Genomic DNA, 19,468 nt, shown 5'->3' with positions numbered 1-19,468 from the left:
GAAAATATTTGAATATTATATTTGATATTTTGGTTTTTATTGATAATTTATGAAAATTTAAAAGTACTTTGAGATTAATTTTTTTAACTTAAATATTATGAATTATAGTAATTTGATTATTATCTTTTAAAAAAATTACTAGTTTAATTAAGGTTGAACAATGACGGAAATTTTCAATTCTCAAAAATTCATTGCATGCAGGGATGCAGAAAGATTTCTTATTCCCCGTGGGGATGGGAATGAGGACTAGAAGATCAAGGTGGGGTTTCTAGGAGAGGAACATGCAGTATACTTTCAGCCCCATTGCCATCCATATCTCTTTGTTGTTATCAATAATATGAAAAGAATATCAAAAGCATAGAGACGAAAACTGATGCATAAAATATCAATATCATTTCTTCTTTTAAAAAAATATCAATATATATCATACTTCAATTCAATATATAAAAAAAAGCCAATACCGCGTATTATATATATATATATATATATATATATATATATATATATATATATATATAAACCAATACCGCACGTTTAAAACCAATACCGCACGTTTCATACGTCACCCGTGGTTTTGTTTCATATGTCATGGAGATGAGAAGGCTTTAATGTACCAATTTTTGAAAATCTTTTCCATTTTTAATATTGTGTATTTGAAAAGTTTTTAAAATTTCTTTTATTATTAAAACTTAATTAACATATATTTTCATAACTAAATTTAAATTATATAAAAATGAAAAAAATACTCTGTACTAATGTCAAATAACTTGAAATAAGATTCACTAGTTTTTAACAATTTTACATACACTAATACTCATAAAAAAAAGCTGTAGGTGCTTTCCTAAATGCAAAATAATTAATAATCACATCATTGTTTAATTTTCATAAGTAAACAATTATAGTTTATAAAAATGAAAAATAATTTCAAATAAAATGACCTTACAAACAATAACATAATAAATAATAAATTAATTATTAATAAAAATTTATTTAAAAAAAAAAAACTTACAAACAGGCAGAGCCAGAAATTTTGGTGACGGGAGCAAGAAATTGAAATATTTAAAAACATACTCTTAACAATATACTAAATATAATTAATTGGATAAACTTATTTGAATAAAAAATACATTATAAATTACCCATGCATCTTCCTAATTAATATTACATTTATAAATCTTTTTTTGTTAGTTAGATCAATTTTAAAATTTTCAGGATTAATTTGATTACAATGATGCAAAAGAGAAACTTATAAACTACATTAACTAAATGATTAATAAACAATGAACTCAAAAAAAAAATGATTAATAAACAATAACATATCTTTTAAACTATTATTCATAACTAAATTACAAAATATATTCTATTAGTCATGTTATGTTTTATATTATTTATATTATATAGTTTGTATCTTAGTGGTTCCTATTCAGTCAATACTAGACTCCTAGAGGATAGGAGAGATCAGTGTAATCTCTAGTATAGGGACTCTGTAATCGTTGGTTACTGAATAATCAAGATTAACATTCTCATCTGGTATCACGCTAGGTTACGACCTTCTTTCTCCACCTTCCCGTTAGTTTCGTAACGTCAGTATGAGTCGGCCAACAGACGGTGCGATCACCCCGTCCGTCGCCGCTCCTCCATCGCCGGTGCCTTCACTCCCGGCCAGCCACCACGTTCTCTCTATCAAACTGTCGTCGCACAATTATCTGTATTGGCGCACGCAAATCATGCCGTTCCTCCGGAGCCAGGGGCTAGTCGGCTACATCGACAGATCATTGCCGTGTCCTCCGCAATTCCTTCCCGTCGATGCTTCTACAGCAGCCACGACACCACCCTCTGTTCCGAACCCGGCGTATCTTCCATGGATTCAGCAAGATCAGGCCATCCTCTCGCTGATCGTTTCTTCCCTTACCACCGAGGTGATGTACCTCGCAGTCGGCAAAGAAACCTCCCGGGCGGTGTGGGAATCCATCACCACCGCACTCGCCTCCAATTCCCGTTCCCGCTGCTTGAGTCTGAGTTTCAAACTCTTCGGCAGGCCAACCTCTCCCCAGCCGAGTACATCAGTCAAGCGCAGGTGCTTGTGGAAGCCCTTTCTCTTGCCGGGCGGCCGCTCTCTGCCGACGAGCAGATTCTCTATGTGCTGCGCGGATTGCGGCCAGAATTTCAGGCTATGGCCAGCTCCCTTACCACTACCAGCACACCAGTATCTCTCGCCCAGCTTGCGGATCACCTCCGCGCACAGCAGTTCATCCAGTCCGACGATTTTGCCGCTGCTGAAACGCTGCAGATGTAGGGCTCGCCGTCGGCCTTCTACCTGAACCGTGGCCGCGCTGGAAACGGCGGCCGGAATTCGCAGTCAGGACGCGGCGGCAGGAATTGGCGCGGTCGCGGAAATGGCCGTGGTCGAGGAAATGGTGTGCCTCGATGTCATATTTGCCGTGCTAATGGCCATACCGCAGTTCACTGTTTCCGGAGGTATGACGACCGCCCGTCGCCGCAAGCGCATGTTGCTTTCCCGGGAGATCCAGCGTCGCCGTCAGCTGCAGAAGCCTGGTACCCGGATACTGGGGCGTCGACACATGCTACCCCGGACGCACAAATGATGGATCACTCCGATTCCTACAACGGCAATGACGTGCTCAAAGTGGGTAATGGTACAGGTTTGAATGTTTCCAGTGTTGGTAGCGCGGTTATCCGTTCCAATTCCCGTAATTTTAATCTGTCTAACATTCTTCATGTCCCTTAGTTATCTATTTCATTATTGTCAGTTTATCGTTTCACTAATGATAATAATGTATACTTCGAGTTTCACAAAGATTTGTTTTTGGTGAAGGACTGCACAACTCAGGCAATCCTTCTTAAGGGGTCAACAGTTGGCGGGCTGTACCAGTTGTTACTTCCTCGAAGTCATAGTGTGTTTCTATCAGCCCGTGCGTCCTCCGTCGTTTGGCACCAGCGCCTCGGTCACCCTCACAATCAAGTGCTCCAGCGCGTCCTGAAAAATTGTCCTGTAACCACAAATAAGTCATATTCGTTGTTAGACTGTTCGGCTTGTCATCTCGGGAAATCATCCCGTTTTCCACTAGATAGGGTTGCAACTAGTAGCACAAGTGTATTAGATTTAATTTATACGGACATATGGGGTCCGTCGCCTATTATTTCTAATTCAGGCTACCGCTACTTTGTATTATTCGTAGACGATTTTTCCCGTTTCACGTGGTTTTATCCCTTACGGGTAAAATCCGGTTTATATAAAAATTTTTATTTGTTTCGGGCTATAGTAGAACGCCAGTTCTCGCGTTCTATCAAAGCCATCCAGTCAGATTTAGGTGGTGAGTATCGCCACCTTCATTATGTTTTTCAGTCTCTTGGCATTATTCACCGGCAAACTTGTGCCTATACCCATGAACAAAACGGGAGGGTAGAACGGCGAAATCGCCATATAGTTGAAACGGGACTTGCTTTACTAGCTGAAAGTTCAACACCTGTTAAATACTGGGACTACGCGTTTGAAACTGCAACTTATCTCATAAATATCCTCCCTTCCGCTGCTATTCAGTTCAAAAGTCCTTACTACTGCATATATAACACCCAACCGCCATATACATTCTTTCGTGTCTTCGGCTGTCGCTGTTACCCCCATCTCCGGCCCTATAATCGACATAAAATTGAGTATAGGTCCACTCCTTGCGTTTTCCTAGGTTACCCAGTTAACTATAGGGGATACCGCTGCCTAGACTTAAACACTGGAAAGATTTTTATCTGTCGCCATGTGCGGTTTGCTGAACATATTTTCCCTTTTGCCATACAGGACTCCACACAATCTAACTCCTCGCAGGTCTCATCTGACACACCATGGGTGGCAGGGCCGGTCCTGGTTCATCACTCGGCACCGCCGCTGCCTGTAACAGAACCGGGGGATACTTCATCCGCGATTCCTATCCCAGCCCAGGTCTCGTCATCAGCTACACAGTTCGATTTCCAACCCTCGTCATCCTCTGCTGATGTACGCACCACCACACAAACTAACGATGGTGGACATGCAATGCGTACACGACGGAAGACTAAGGGAACAGGCGAGCAATTCTTTGCTCTTCACGCTACCACGGATCCTACTTCTTATTCTCAAGCCGTTGGTCACCCACACTGGAGGGATGCCATGGATCAAGAGTTTAATGCCCTACTGCATAATAATACGTGGAAACTAGTACCTGCGGAGCCTAATATGAACATAATTGGTTGTAAATGGGTGTTTCGCACGAAGTGTAAAGCCGATGGGACTGTCGACCGTTACAAAGCCCGATTAGTTGCTAAAGGTTTCAATCAGGTTGCAAGAGAGGATTTCTTCGATACGTTTAGCCCGGTAGTAAAACCCACTACTGTCCGACTGTTGTTGTCTCTAGCTGTTACACATTCCTGGACTCTTCGACAGTTGGATGTTCACAATGCCTTCCTGAATGGTCACCTGTCTGAAACAGTATACATGAAGCAACCCCCGGGATACGAAGATCCATTACACCCGGGTCATGTCTGTCATCTCCAGCGGTCGCTATATGGATTGAAACAAGCTCCACGGGCCTGGTTCAAACGACTGCATGACTTCCTTCTTCAAACGGGGTTTTTTCCATCCAAGACTGATGTTTCCCTGTTTTATTATACTGCTGGTGACTCGAGGGTGTTTTTACTAGTCTACGTGGATGACATAATTATGATGGGGAACGACCCCACTTTAATCAACACTCTACTTCTGCGCTTGGCTTCTACCTTCAAACTACGGGATCTGGGTACACCGAGTTTCTTTTTGGGCATCGAAACGCTGCCCTACGAGGGTGGCTTCTTACTATCCCAAAAACGATACATGAAAGATATCTTAACCCAAGCCGGTATGTCTGACTGCAAAGCCCTGTCCACACCGGCGTCAGTCACTCAGTCAGTCACAACATCACTAGAGGAATTTGACAATCCCACGCAATATCGTCGCATCGTCGGTGCTTTACAATATCTCACTATTACTAGGCCTAATCTGTCTTACTCAGTTAATCGGCTTTGTCAGTTCATGCACTCTCCTACTGCTGATCATTGGAGTCTACTTAAGCGGGTTTGCCGTTATGTAAAAGGTACTTTGGATCTGGGACTTCGCCTCACTAAATCCACCAACACCGCCATCCATGCGTATTCTGACTCTGATTGGGCTGGGTGTCCGGTTGACAGAAAGTCCACCAGTGGTTATGCTGTTTTCTTTGGTGCCAATCTCATTTCATGGGTTTCGAGGAAGCAGCGTACTGTTGCTCGCTCATCCATTGAGGCTGAGTACAAGGGTCTTGCAGATGTTGCGGCTGAGGTCACATGGTTAGTTTCTTTACTTTCTGAGCTCCGTCTACACTCGGGCCAACCGGCGACTCTTTGGTGTGATAATCTAGGAGCCACTTATCTGGCTGCTAATCCAGTTTTTCATGCCAGAACTAAACATGTTGAGGTTGACTATCACTTCGTGCGGGACAAGGTGGCTTCTGGTGAGCTGGTTGTTAATTTTGTCTCTACACAGGATCAGCTGGCAGACATTTTCACTAAACCGCTACCAGCCAAACGTTTTCAGTCTCTCCGCTCCAAGCTCAATGTTGTTGCCTACCACCCTTGAGCTTGCGGGGGCGTATTAGTCATGTTATGTTTTATATTATTTATATTATATAGTTTGTATCTAGTGGTTCCTATTCAGTCAATACTAGACTCCTAGAGGATAGGAGAGATCAGTGTAATCTCTAGTATAGGGACTCTGTAATCGTTGGTTACTGAATAATCAAGATTAACATTCTCATCAATTCCATATAAATTAATTAAGCAAGTTAAATAATTTTTACCGTTAAATATAAATAGTAAATTATTCAAATAGAAATAAATTTTAAAAATTGATATGAATTAGAAATCAATGTAAACTATAAATTTCAATACAATTATAAAAATTTAAAAAATTTACAAAGTTACAAATCAAAAATAAAATTAAAATTAATAACAGAATTTAGTAGAGGTCTGTTTATTAGGTTTTGTCCTGTTATCCTCTAAAATAAAATTATGTGGCTTACCAACAAAATTCATTCTTTAATAACATGTTTGTATAATTGTATATTATATACTTCTACATACTTTTATGATATATAAATAAAGGGATAGGGTGGGGAGCTCACCAAGCATGGGCTCTAGACAAGGGCCTAGCCTACCCTTGATGATTACATAAGACTAGTTTGCTAGGCATATATATGTGAATTTAAACAATAGGGGTAATACCAGAATGGTGCTCTTAGAGCATCTCCAAAGAGATGTTAAAACGCTATGTTGATGTAGTTTTTCGAATTTCTCACTTCAACGAAGCCTATGGGCTCTATTATTACTTATATTATAGTACATGTTCATACATACTTTTTCGATATCGCATCCTCTGAGGCTTGAACTCATGACCTCCTATATGGGGGAGGCCACTACATGTCATTTGAGCACAAAGTATTTGGCTATACCTTTTGTTAAATACTTAAATATAAATAATATAGAGTTTATTACCGAAATGGTTCATCGACTATTGTGAAATTATCAATTTGGTCCTCGACAATTTTTCGTGACCAATTAAGTCCTTCGACTGTGAAATTTCTAACCAATTTGGTCATCCGTTTATTTTGCCGTTAAACATCCGTTAAATCGGGATCAAATTGGTAATTTGCTATAGTCAAAGGACCAAATTGGTAACTTTGCTATAGTCAAGGGACCAAATTGGTAATTAATTTTTCACTGAAATGGTTCATTGACTATAGCAAATTTACCAATTTGGTCCCGATTTTAACGGATGTTTAACGGCAAAATAAACGGAGGACTAAATTGGTTAAAATTTTCAAAGTCGAAGGACTTAATTGGTCACGAAAAATTGTCGAGGACCAAATTGGTAATTTCACAATAGTCGGGGGCCATTTCGGTAATATACTCAATAATATATTATTAAAAATAAATTATGTCATTTGAAAGATCTTATCAAGTACATAAAACGTAATTTTAACAAAATTAAAATTAGTACATCTGAAATTAATTTTTTTTTTTTGAGTACACATCCGAAATTAATTTAAGCATTCTAAAATATAATAAAATCTCTACTTTCTTTGCTGCAGTTTGAACTTTTAACAATTGAAGCTCATAATTTTTTTTGAGTAGATCTTGATTTTGTCGATATTAAGAAATAATATTAGTTCCTTGTCTTATTGTTTTAGTTATTGTTTTATTTGCTTTAGAGCGGATTTATCTTGTGTGTGAGTTGTTAAATTGCTAGGTGTAACTTGTTTCTTTGTGATAGCTTCCCCTAAGAATAGTACAGTTGGCTATAACAATTTTCTTCCTATATTTAAACAATTGTATTGATTGAGAATAATACAAGCTTCCATTTATATTAAAGCTCCACATGGTATCAAGAGCCAGGAAATTCTAATGCATCTTTTTTAAAATTTCTTTTTATGCGTTCCTTCTCTTACCTTGATCAAAATCTCAAACTACTCAGGGCCAATCTTCCTCATCACACTTATAAACACTAATTATTTTGTTTGGAGGAAACAAATTCAATCATCTTTGATTGGTCTTAACCTTGAAGGTTACATTGTTCAATGGCACAACAACTCCTACAAAATATTTTGATGTAACCTAGACCATCATCAATTTGGCCTATCTTGTCTTGTATAGGCCTATCTTGGCCTTTAGACTCATACTTAACCCACACCAGGATCAACAGATAGGGCAGCTGAGAAAGCAAAGAAGCAGCAACAGGAGCAAAAACTAAAGCTGCACAATTAAAAATGTTTGCAATATTATTTATTTATGTCTTTTGCACTAAAATGTACTTGTAATTATTTTGAGATTATTAATGAAAATTTTTCAGTGTGGGTTGCGTAGGGTTTTCAAATTTCAGTACTTAAATTCCTTAGAAAAATATTTGTCAAACTCTATTATGGGTTGAATTGTAATGAAAAAAAAAAAACAATTCAAGTTTTAAAAACATCCTTATAATATGGGTATAGGTTTTGGTATCACCAAAAAGGGAGATATTATTATGAACATTTGTAATTTAGATTTTAATGATACCAAAAGTTAGGAATTTTAGTCCCCTATTTATTTTGTCTTTTAGACTTAGGGTATTTATGCTCAAATTCAAATAGTCCGAATGATAACTCGAGTAGTTACGTTTCAGATAGTCACAACACAAGTTTGAATAGTAATTCGAATGATTACCTTTTGAATAGCTTGAAGATGAGGACCTCGAAGAGTTGAAGACTTAAAGTGTTCGAGAAGAATATTCGAAGAGTAGAAGACTACAAGACCGAAAGGTTGCAAATGACGAATGGTGGAAGGGCCTACCTTTCGAAGTAAAAGATGGAACGAATGGTAAAGTCAACCATTTATATCCGAGAGGTTGTAGAGTGTTAAGGTTCAAAATGTTAACTCGAATAGTGACAGTTAACTATTCAAAAAGAACTACTCGAAACATTCTCTAAGCCAATAGTTCGAAACCTTAAAAACACTAGTGTATGTGACCAAGGCAAAGAAAGTCCTAGGTTTACATCCCAAGGAGGATTTTTCTTAAAATCTTAGACATTTTGTGCAGAACAAAAACATATGTTCAGTGCAAAATAAGTCTTTAACAACTAGAAAGTTTGACGAAGTCTACCTAACTTTTAGATTACCCGATGGTCTTTACACGCTAATTAAGAGCATCCATATTAGATAAATTTTTGCACAATTTTTTATGTTACAATTAGGAGAGTGTGTGTGGAGCGAAAAAAAAAAAGAAAAAAAAAAAAAAAGAAAAAAAAAAAAAAAGAAAAAAAAAAAAAAAGAAAAAAAAAAAAAAAGAAAAAAAAAAAAAAAGAAAAAAAAAAAAAAAGAAAAAAAAAAAAAAAGAAAAAAAAAAAAAAAGAAAAAAAAAAAAAAAGAAAAAAAAAAAAAAAGAAAAAAAAAAAAAAAGAAAAAAAAAAAAAAAGAAAAAAAAAAAAAAAGAAAAAAAAAAAAAAAGAAAAAAAAAAAAAAAGAGGGGGGGGGGGGGGATTGCAGGCTTGCTGTTGACATTCTGACGCAAAAAAAAAAAAAAAACAAAAAAAACAAAAAACAAAAAACAAAAAACAAAAAAAAACAAAAAGAAAAACAAAAACAAAAACAAAAATAAACAAATTGATAAGCAACGCGTCAAAAATCACCAAAAAAAAAAACCATTGATATGGATGTTCTAATAAACGTTTGAAATGAGTTTTCCTCCTATGGACACATTTCTAAAACGCTTATAAATACCTTCATTCAAGACTGAAGAAGAAGATTAATCTATTAAAAAATTAGTGTTCAAAGCGTGAAAGAGCAATTATCAAGAAAGGCCACTGAGAGAGAAAGCTTAAAAGATTTTATCCAGATTCAAGAGACTTGTGTTGCAAAGAAAGTTCATATCCAGATTACTAGGGGTATAATTAATTTCGCAGTGAAACTCTCGAATCGTTGAAGTAGCGAAGAAGTAACCCCCTTCTAGACTTGTAACCCATACCCACCAGGACCAACAGAATGTTAGATTCCTGTGTTTGGTTAAAAAGTGAGGTATGTAATATAGATATGTTTGGTTGAAGAGTTTTTTTTTTTTTTTTTTTATGATGATTATTTTAATAAATTTTAAAATTAAAATAAATAAATAAGGTAATGGAAAAATATAGAAGTAAATTATTTAAAATTATTTAACTAATAAGAGCTTGAACAATAATTAACTAAGGGCTAAGGCAATGGATTAAAATGACAAAATTAACAATAAGATAATGGATTAAAAACCTTATGTGGAAGTTATTTTACATTCTCGGGAAGAATTGCATAAGTTGACCCAAATATGGAAATCTTATATTCCCAAGCAAATATAACCTTAGTTATCTTATATAACTTGAACCAAACGATGCCTTAGTATAATAAATATGTGAGTCATTTCCATTTTTGGTCCTACTGTTATTGTGGCATTGTCAATTTTAGTCAACTTCATTAATTTTTGTCACATTATGGACAATCTTATTTAGCCATTGTCACTTTTGGTCCATCGTTAGAAATTTCGTCAGTTGACCGTCTAACATAGGGATGTTATTGTCTTTTCATTGTGCGGTCGTCTCCTTACTCTTTGCGAATTGCGATGTTCTTTGGAGCTTAAACTTGTTCTCCTTCTTCAACTTGTCATCCATATGGAATATCAACGGAGACAATGGCCTTGTTTGGTTAATAGCGGATCCGCCAATTTCAGCGTTTTGACCAAGTCAAAACGCTGAAAATATAGTTTGGTTAGTGACGGTTTGGAGCAGCGGATTTGCTCCAAACCGCCAAGTTGCAACACGCTGCTATTAGCAATTTGTTGCAACAGCGTTTTGGGGAAAGAAAATTCTTTCCCCAAAACACCCTTAATTGTAAAAAAATAATAATAATAAATTAATAAACTAATGGGCAGGCTCCAATTCACGGAGCCTGCCTCTGTAAACAAAAGTACGGAGCCTAAGGAGCCTCAAGGCTCCATTCCCCACTTATCCCACCGTAGAGTGTGCCGAATATGGTTTCCCAAACAGGGAGAGATTGGGATGGTTCTCCAATCAGGGAAAAGAGCCTATAACTCTTAGGCTTGATTGACTTTTCTGTAATGAGAATGAGCCTAAGACTTAGACTCATTCTTAGTTATTTAAAAAAAAAATCAAAATACCATAGAATATGGAAGCGAATACATATGTTAAAATACGAAAGCAAATACAAAGTGAAGTTAACCATGAAAGCCTAAATCACTTTCAATAAATCAAACTTATATATATAATAAATATAAATAGTTGGATTTAAATTTGAGAAAATAATTTTTGAAGAAAAATTCAAATGTGTGTGTAGTGCAATTAAGATTGAACACCCAAACTATACTACTTAACAAATATATTCATGATTTCTTAATTATTTATGATTGTAATTATTATATTAATGATTAATAATAATTGTGTATAGTTAATAAATATATTTTTGTCGCACCAAAAAAAATAAATATATTTTTGATTTGTTAATGATTAAAAAGAAAAAAATTAAGTTATAATAAGATAAATAGTAGTAAATACGTACAGTAGGTGTATTTACACCTACTGTATTTACTATTCTTTATTAAAAATAATTCTAAAATGCATTGAGCCTAAGAGTTAGGCTCATTCAAAAATGAATGAGCCTAACCCTTAGGCTCTTTTCCTGTTTATGTAAACCACCCAGAAAAGTCATTGTTTGGAGAACCGTGTGCCCCCACTCCTCACCGGCAAATGCACCCGAAAACAAACATCACCACTTGGGCCCACTTGTCCTCCCATTTTTCGAGCAGTTCAAGTTCCTCGTCACACTAATCAAAAGAAAAGCCCTGAAGAACTCCTCAGTCAAAGCAGCAAAGGGTAAAGGAGACAACAAGCCTGAAAAGACTAAAACACCCCTGTTATGGATGATAATTTGACGGAAATTTTAACGGTGGACTAAAAGTGGCAAAGACTAAATAAGACTGGTCGCAATGTGGCAAAAATTAATGAGGTGGACTAAAATTGACAATGCCCCAATAACAGTAGGACCAAAAATGGAAATGATTATAAATATGTATTTTATATCATTGGTCCACCTTATAAGGTGAACGACCATGCTCCATGTTATAATGATTGTTCTAGAGATAGGTCCTATGAGTTTATAATTAGTTTAACGAAGCTAGGAATGGTATCATCTAAGTATAAAAATAAAAATAAACATAAGCTTGCTATAGGTAAATGTGTAATAAAGATTTAAGTGGAGTCAAATGTATGCATTATCAGTTTATCACACGTAGTTAGCTGTTAACATGATTAATCATGAAACATGCATTTATATATCCAGCCAGGTATTAGCTCAAAATCATAAACAAATCAAGATAATCTTAAATATGGTTTCGTATAAATAGAAGTCAGAAAGAAAATCGAAGATAATGTGAACATCTTGCCCACGTTGTGGGCATTCTTGAAACTAAACCTAGCCTAGCTTACCTCAATTTATTTTAATGTTTGAAGCATTGACTAAAGGAACAATCGAGAAACAAAACAAAATAAAATACTCCATAATTATTATTTGCAGGTACAGATCACATCTACCTTCAAATAAATTATTATACATAATATTCTAACTAATTTCAACTTAATATTTTTCTTTATATTAACGTAATGAAATAAAATTAATGACACCTGGATTTCAAAAAAAAAAAAAAAATTAATGGCACCTATGTTACCATTCTAAATGGATAGTCACATGATCAAACTTTAGTAGTGAGATCATTGATATAATACATTAATTGTATCAGTAGCTTATATTAGAGTTTTTTTTTCTTATACTTTCATAAATAATCTTATTTTACCTCTCTCCTTTTCAATTTTCCCTTCACATATAGCATTAAATTTAACTATTAAATCATAAATGGAATAAAAATATAATTGTATTGATATAATAAGTAGCATTGATAGCTTGTACATTACGCCTTATTTTCTTTATTTTATAAATATTTTGGAATTTTACCCTTTTTAAATTTATGAATACATTTTTTTTCATACAATTGACAGAAAAACAAATAAGCAAACAAATTAAACAAAATATGGCCGTCAAGTCACATCCACACTATTAACTTCTATTTTAACACAACAGTCCATTATAAATAGTTCAAAGCTTTAATTTGCTGACAAGCTAATTAATGCAACACCAACAGACCATTACAAATAGTCCTTTGAACAACACATTGTCCCCGTATTTTTTATTTTTAAATTCGTGTTCACAACAGTCCATTATAAATAGTTCAAAGCTTTGCTGACAAGCTAATTAATGCAACACCAACGGACCATTACAAATAGTCCTTTGAACAACACATTGTCACCGTATTTTTTATTTTTAAATTCGTGTTCATCATCTTGGAAATTAATTTTGACAAGACAAATAGATATCTTCTATGGTATGTTTCACGTGGGCATAGCCTACGCATCTAATCTCTCTCTCCCCTCTCTCTCTCTATATATATATAGAGCTAGTTCCAACAATGGTCCTCCGATTATGTTGATTTTTCAAAATTAGTCTCCGACTTTTAATTTAGACAATTTAGGTCTCTTGACTTTCAAATTCTTTCTAATGTTGGTCATTTCGTCAAATTTTGGTTAAATTGAGGTCAAATGAAGGGGTAAAATTGTTCATTCACCTGTATAGTGTATTATTACTCATATTTCTCATGTTCTATACGCTATATATATGAATATAATCTCAGTCGAAGAGATTTCGACTGAGATTATATGGTTTTGATTGAGACTTTGACTGAGATTATATTCATATATATAGCGTATATGACAGGAGAAATACGAGTAATAATACATTAAAAATGTGAACGGACAATTTTACCTCTTCATTTGACCTCAACTTAACTAAAATTTGACGAAAGGACCAACATCGGAAAGAATTTGAAAGTCAATAGACCTAAATTGTCCAAATTAAAATCGATGACTAATTTTGAAAAATCAATATAGTCGGAGGACCATCGCTGGAATTAACTCTATATATATAGCATGTAATAACGATATAGGTACAAAGTATTTGTTCCTTTCAGCTGGAATGCTGCCGTGCTGGAGCCAATGGTACTGGAGAGCTCTTCATCCTCAACCTCAAACGTAAATTTTGGGAATATCGTTTTACTTTGGACGTTTCAAAAGAAAAATACAAAACTGCTAACGAGCCATTATATTTTTATTTGTTTGCATTAATTTTGAAATGTAAAAAATTAATTATGAATTTCATTGTAATAATAAAAAATTAAATAATAATAATAATAATAATAATAATGATGATGATGATGATGATGGGATAAAGTAAAACATGGTTAAACAAACGATAAATAATATTATTACGGAATGTTATATTACCTTAGGGAATTTTAGATAACTGGGAATGTTAGATTGCTGTGTGGTTTAAAACTGAAGTATGTAAATAAGACAACGAGAACAAGAAAAATTGATTAAAATGCCAAAAGCTCAATATTAGTAATAATATAAGGAAATGTGATATTACTAATAAATTGGGGTGTATCTCACATTCCCTTCCAATAGCTAAAAACTTCATTTGAAGGTTATGGTACATTCCCTGGGAAAATTACATAACTTGAACCAAACATTAGAATCTTATATTCCCAAGCAAATATAACCTTAGTTTAAAGATAAATTTTCACTTTTAGTCATTAATGATTATGATATTGCTATAATTTTTTTTTTTTTACCTTATTACATCATTGAATTTTATTTACTTTGACTAGTATTTTTTTTTTTATGTGTGATGCCCTAAAATCGATACCCAATATTAGTAGTATTAAAAGATTTATTTAGATTTTAGATATTTATATTGTTGTATAATAATCTACTAGTACTAGTCTACTACTACTAATGATTATTATTATTATTATTATTATTATTATTATTATGTAACCATTTTTATAAATTTGATATGTATATTTTAGGAAATAACTTATATAGTACTCCAATATATAATGTCTATATATTATTACGATGGAAGAAGATAAGAAAATATATGGTGGATGCATGTGCATGGAAACAATAGTTAGAAAAGATAACAGATGTTATAACAATAGGAGTATTTTTTACCAAAATATTGTATAGTACAACTCTTATATAGCATAATGTATAAAAAAAATTAATGGAAAAAACGGATATAAATGAAGGGTATAACTTTCATTCACACCTATTAGTTTTTAGATAATTTTCATTCAAACCTATTAGTTTTTAGATTAGATACGATTAGTGATCTATTTGACCATTTCAATTGTCATTCCACTTTAATTTCGCAAAGATAAACAATATGTAATTTTATCATTTAAACCTCTTCTCTCAAGATGTAATTTATTTGTATCTCTTGTAAACTCTTTTAATTGAATGTTGAAATTACATGTTCATTTTTTATACCTTAAATATATAGTGAAATAATAGAAATTTAAATGAATAACTAATTATGACAAACAAATGAAATTTAAAAATGTAATAAAAATTTAAAAGTATAACACTAAATGTGACAATGTCATAATAATTGATAATTAAAAGTGAAATTTTCTCAAGTTTAAATATATAATATTTAAATTCATTTTGAATTTAATTAATGTGTATTAATATAGTAAATATTGTTTTATGGTAAAAATTAATAGAATGAAATAATATGAAATATATGATAATTAATTGTTTATGGATTATTTAATTGTTTTGGTAAGTATTACTATTAATGAATTGCAATCCATATATGTTAGTGATAACCATAAATAATTAATTTTTATTTAAAAATTAGTTTCTTGTATTTCAATAATTATGCTAATGTAATAAATTAATAATTACAATTTTGTTTTTAATACGTAACTATTATATTTTTAATGCAGATAATTCAAGGATATGATACTAATCTCGATTTACGCTTACAAAGTGCTTATAAAATATATTTACTATATAAAATTTTAAGCATTTATTTTTTATTTTTTTATTTAAAAATGAAAATTTTTATATTTAATAGATAATTTTACTAAATTAAGGAATTAAAAAATTAAATGGTAAAAATTTTGGACAGCTAAGAAGTTCAAATTATACACATGAAAAAGTATGGTAGGTAATATGAAATGCATACAACAAATAAAAATAAATATATTCATGAAGCCTCATCCCTCGGGCGTTGTAATTTCAACAACCCAATGGGGTAACTCAAGTGACAAGTGAGCTCTTTTTTAGGGGGAGAATTTAGGGAGAACTCGGTTTTGATTCCTGCGGACAGAGAAAAACCTGGTAGATTAAAAAAAAGACACTATAATTTCAACTAATTAAAATTTATTTTAAAAAAATTTAAAAATTAAAAAACCGATGATAATCTTACTGACGATCCCAAATTGAATTCCAATATATAAATAAATAAATTTCAGAAAAACTAGATGAGGATGTGAATAGCTGGCCTAACCTACCAACTACGGTACAACCTATTTATTATGTCAAAGTATTAAATAATTTAAGTAAATTAATATTTTAAAAAAAATAGTCTAAATGAGGGTTGGGATTGCCTATTCACGATAGTCAACGAATACCAAAAAAAAAAAAGTTTTATTGATTTTTTTTTTTAAATATTTGATTGATAAATAGGTCTATATTTTAACAATGACGAAAGTTGGCCAATTCACCATAAGCAATGAATAAAAAGAATTTCACTGTAATATCAAGAGTTGAGCATTATGAACTAAAATTGAGGAAAAAATATTGTTCTTTGATTATTAAATACACACTTCATTAGCCAATGATCTTGTGGTCTAGTGGGCACAAAGTGACTCTCTCAAATAGAAAATCATAGATTCGTCCCTAGTGATGTAGGGGATTTTAACAGATACTACATTGTAACAGAGTCAATAATACTAAAAAATTAGACACTTCATTACCTTAGATTAATCCATTTACCAGTAAGTGATGAAAATAAAATATTTTTAGACAATTTCATGTTAGATCATGAAGATTATGTAATGATTTTAGTAGGAAAAATAATATTATTCAAATATTAAAGAATTATTTCAAAATATTATACTATAATAGAATCTTATGAGATATTAGAGTATAATTTAGAATATTGTAAAATATATAAGAATATATGTTAATGAATAGTACGTGTTAGCACTACGATGAACGTTCAATAATGTTTTTCTTTAATGTTAAAATTTAATAATGACAAAATGATTTGAAAAATTAACATCAATATAATTTATGGACATTAGAAGCTTTAATAATAGGAAGTATATATAATTGGATGCACAAAATTGAATCTTTAGAACTTTTTTTTTAAAGTTATAAAGTCATTAGTTATAGAGTTAATTAATTCCACTATAGATCTCTTGTTTTTTGTAGCAATTTCAAATTTAGTCTCAGACCTATAGTCTTTGTCATTTAACATTTCAGACTATTATTTTTTAAACATTTTTAGTCTTTCTCATGACTTTTTTTTTTTTTTAGTAAGGGCATTTTTGTTTCTTTATATTTTTCTTTTATTATTTTTCCAATTTCAACCGATTTAATTGGTTTAGGACTTTATTAAAACCAGTTGAAAAATATGGTTACTAAAAATTAGAGGTTACCTATCCTAAATCAATTAAACCGGTTGAAACCGAAAAAATAACAAAAAAAAAATGAAAAGACAAAAATGCTCTTACTAAAAATAGAAAAAGTCATCAGAAAGACTAAAAATGTTCAAAAAATAATAATTTGAAATGTTACCTGGCTTAAACAATATTCTGGCCTTCTGGGACTAAACTTAAAATTGTCACAAAAATAAGGGACATCGATGATTAACAAGTAGCAATGCTCTATTTGTGTGTGTGTGTATGTGTGTGTATATATATATATATATATATATATATATATTATAAACATTCTGATAGTAGAATTCTTATCACTCTTGTACTATATATGTATATACAAAGCAAATAAACCATTTTCTTCCTTATTTTTCATGAATTCTTTATTGAAAAGAATGGGAAAAAATAATTGTTTTTTGGAAGTAAATTAAGATGGGACAAAAAGAAAATGTTGTCGTGCAGCAAGTTGCAGAAAAATCTTAAATGTATTTGTTTTTTTACTTTAATTTAATGGTATATGAGGAAAGCAGGCTGCTGTCATACATTGACCACATTTAATTTATAATTTACGTGTTTTCTTAATTTTCCACATTCACATTTGGCTGTAGATCAGAGTTCATGTGTATTTAAGGCAATATTGTATTATAGTTCCCAGGCAAGCGCTTAGTAGGTGTGTTTAACAATGGAGGTAATGCAATATCCCAGCAATGGCGAATTGAAGGAGGAGGTGAAGGGATTGACGGAGGCTCTGATGGCTGGTAAGGATGTTACCCTTCACACGCACAGTAACGGAGTTAATGGCTATGGTGGTGATGATAGTATGAAGGTGCAGAAAAGTGGAGTGGAAGATGAAGAAAAGGTGTTGAGTGGGGAAGGGCACAAAAGTAGTGTTTATCTTGACGAGGATGGAGGTAGGTAATTTATTATATATATGCACTTCACTTGTTTTTATTCTGTCTTTAGCCTGTAGTTTACGTTAGGATTCGTTAGGATTAAGGTTAACACTAGGGCAAAAGTTATAGCAAGCGGTGATGAGCACAACAATTCTTCTTTAACCACATGGTGGTGCTGGACTCCTATATCGATCACCACCGCTCAACAATTCCCCACCACCTGCTAGCTAGCCATCTGGTGGTGCTGGACTTCTTCACCGGCCCAACATTTCCCCCACCACCTACTAGCTAGCCAGATTTGGTGGTGTTGGACTCCTTCACCGACCACCTCTTAACAATTCCCCTAGCACCTGCTAGCCATCTGGGGGTGTTGGACTCCATCCGCCTAACAATTTTCCCTGCACCTGCTAGCTATCTTGTGGTGCTAGACTCCATTCGCCTAACAATTTCCTAGCACCTGCTCAGTCCACCGCCCAATAATTCCCCAACACCCTGTTAGACTTAACTGCATAGTTTACTCTTGCTGAGGCTCGAACCTATAACTTGTGGATAAATATGCAACTTTGTTTTCCTATACTGTCACATTTTTGAAAGGTTGACCCTTTAAGTCTCTACTCAACAACAATCCCTACCATTCATCGGCCTCCCCAAATAGTTACTTTAAACCTCATCCATCTCAAATACTTCTTCCATAAAACATTTTTCAGAAAACATTTTTCAGAAATCATTTTTCGGCCCACCAAACGCACCCTTAATGGGAATAAAAGCTAGCTGGTGATGTTTGGCTTGCAGTCCGTACGTCCAGCCTTCATTATGACATACGTAGTATTATTGTATGTATATTGGACTAACCTGCCAATAAATCCGGCCTGTTGCATGCTTCCATTCCCGACCAATTATTATTGCATGGATCATGGTCCACATAGTTGTGTGGATCAAAAATAAAAAGTACATTATTTTTGTATTGAATGTACATTATTTTTATACTGTAAGTACATTATTTTAGGGTACATTATTTTTGTACTGAAGGTACATTATTTGATATATACTATCAAATAATGTACCTACATTACAAAAATAATGTACCTTCAGTACAAAAATAATGTACTTTTTATTTTTGATTCACATAGCTGTGTGGACCATGGTCCATGCAATAATTTGCCATTTCCGACTGCCCGCCGGGACAAGATAATTCATAATACATAATTTACAAAATTAATTATTCAATTTTCACCAGTAAAATTAAATTAGGTTGTGATTTGAATTCTATTATAATTTTGATTGATTTTCATATATATATATATATATATATATATATATATATATATATATATATATATATATATATATATATATATATATATATATATATATATATATA

The 19,468-nt window shown here is 33.0% G+C and overlaps 1 protein-coding gene across 2 annotated transcripts in view; it reads left to right on the top strand.

Annotated features, from left to right (window-relative positions):
• Positions 1–17,824: 17,824 nt before the first annotated feature.
• The window catches only part of LOC116024495 (membrane protein of ER body-like protein), an 8,174-nt gene continuing 6,530 nt past the window's right edge, over positions 17,825–19,468 (top strand). Inside the window, exon 1 of one of the 2 annotated variants that reach the window (XM_031265397.1) lies at positions 17,825–18,105. In XM_031265397.1, coding sequence (XP_031121257.1) covers positions 17,877–18,105 — 229 coding nt within the window. In that variant the 5' untranslated portion in view covers positions 17,825–17,876. The remainder of the gene's footprint in view (positions 18,106–19,468) is intronic. The other variant, XM_031265398.1, reaches the window with a different exon arrangement.

Source organism: Ipomoea triloba, chromosome 7, assembly GCF_003576645.1.
Source record: "Ipomoea triloba cultivar NCNSP0323 chromosome 7, ASM357664v1".
Taxonomy (NCBI): Eukaryota; Viridiplantae; Streptophyta; class Magnoliopsida; order Solanales; family Convolvulaceae; genus Ipomoea; species Ipomoea triloba.
Note: the sequence above shows the minus strand (reverse complement) of the source record. Positions and strands in the feature narration are given on the sequence as shown.